The 1,846-nt window shown below is 38.6% G+C and overlaps 1 protein-coding gene across 1 annotated transcript in view; it reads right to left on the reverse strand.

The window, feature by feature from the left end:
• LOC128250967 (integrin beta-1-like) overlaps positions 1–1,846 on the reverse strand; it is a 98,399-nt gene that overhangs the window by 62,855 nt on the left and 33,698 nt on the right. Inside the window, exon 2 of the mRNA XM_052977124.1 lies at positions 703–735. Within this exon, the coding sequence (XP_052833084.1) occupies positions 703–735 (33 nt within the window). The remainder of the gene's footprint in view (positions 1–702; positions 736–1,846) is intronic.

Consider the following 1,846-nt stretch of genomic DNA (forward strand, 5'->3'; position numbering starts at 1 on the left):
CCTTTTGTTGTTTACACCACCTGTCCTCGTCTGTTGTTGTTTTTTTCGTACATTCTCCCATATATATATATATATATATATATATAACGGGCTTCTTTCAATTTCCTATTTCTTTACTGCTCACAAGGGGCTACACACAGAGGGGACAAACAAATGGATTAAAACAATTATATCGACCCCAGTGCGTAACTGGTGCTTAATTTATCGACCCCCAAAAGGAAGAAAGGCAAAGTTGACCTCGGCGGAATTTGAACTCAGAACGTAACGGCAGACGAAATACCGCTAAGCATTTCGCCCGGCGTGCTAACGATTTTGCCAGCTCGCCGCCTTCGCTTCTTTCAATTTCCGTCTACCAAATCCACTCAAGGCTTTGGTCAGTCCGAGGCTATAGTAGAAGAGACTTGCCCAAGCTGCCACGCAAGCAAGCTTCTTACCAAACATCCACACATTCGTCTATATACACAAACATATATATACAAATATTACACGACAACATATATTACACAGCGCCCCAATACTACATAAAACAGAACAATACAACATAAGACATTACGGAAATAAACCACGAAAGACTTAAATACTTCATTGTAAAACACGAACAAAGTCTACATTATAGAATACAAAACATGTCAAATTCCATAAACATTACACAGAACAACAAAAGCACCGACGACTACAACATCAACCTGACAGGTTTCTTACCTCCACGTGGTGCCGCAGGAGTAGACTCAACTCCTATGAACGAAACAATTCAGATAATCAGTGTCTAATTATTGAATTATTGATTAAGATTCGATAAAGGAGAAAGAAAGACAAACAGACAGACAGATAGACTGCCATTGTGGCTTGAAGAGAGAGAAATAGTGGAACCAGTAATAGAGAGAGAGAGAACAAAAAGCAACGCTAACGATACATTACAATATTCTACAACGAGACCGAGCTAGGAGGGCCTCCATAGGGTTGCACAATGTACTAGATATAGCAGCAAAATCTCATTCATAGCACGCTACTCGTTTTGAAATAAAATAAAAAGGAAGGACGCATAGTTTCCGTCTACTACTGATATTATTTTGTGCTTTTTAGCACTATATGTTTATACGAGATTCTTTCTCGAGAGGAAACTGCAGTTTTGTGGCTTTCTTTCATTACATCCACTCTAAGTTATACAGAATACTCATGTCAATAGTGTGTGTGTGTGTTTGCGCGCATAAATACATAGTTGTGTGGTTAAGAAACTAGTTTTGGAACCATGTTTTGGGTCCAGTCCCTCTGCGCGGTACTTTGAGTAAATATTTTCAACTATAACCACCGGCCAACCAATGCCATGTGAGAGAATTTGGTTGACGGAAACTGTAAGTCCATCGTATATATAAGTGTGTGTCTATGGTGCGAAGCTTGCTTTCCAAATAGATGGTGTGTGTGTGTGTGTGTGTGTGTATGTGTATGTATATATATATATGTATATATATAAATAAAATAAAACGAAGAACACAAAAAAAAAAAACAACAACGCGAGCACGTTGTACATGTAAAGTATTAGCAAATGCTCAGGGAAGGAAAAAGAGTGGTCTAACGTTTCGAGCAAAGCTCTTCTTCAGAAACAGAGGAAAGTCCAATAGAAAAGGAAGACGGAGGAAAAACAATTCGCCAACAATTCACATGTGGTTGCGGGAAACGTTTTGAATATGCAAGCATTAATCAAAAGGGATAAACGACCCTCTGTTAAACATCCATTTATGTTATATTGCTCGAAGAAATGAACCCATGAAAATGATCTACTCGATACCCACGGATACTATAGACTATACTGTAATCATCCCAAGAGCCATGTGATTTGTGGAAATGC

The sequence above is a fragment of the Octopus bimaculoides genome, chromosome 27, assembly GCF_001194135.2.
Source record: "Octopus bimaculoides isolate UCB-OBI-ISO-001 chromosome 27, ASM119413v2, whole genome shotgun sequence".
In the NCBI taxonomy this organism is placed as follows: Eukaryota; Metazoa; Mollusca; class Cephalopoda; order Octopoda; family Octopodidae; genus Octopus; species Octopus bimaculoides.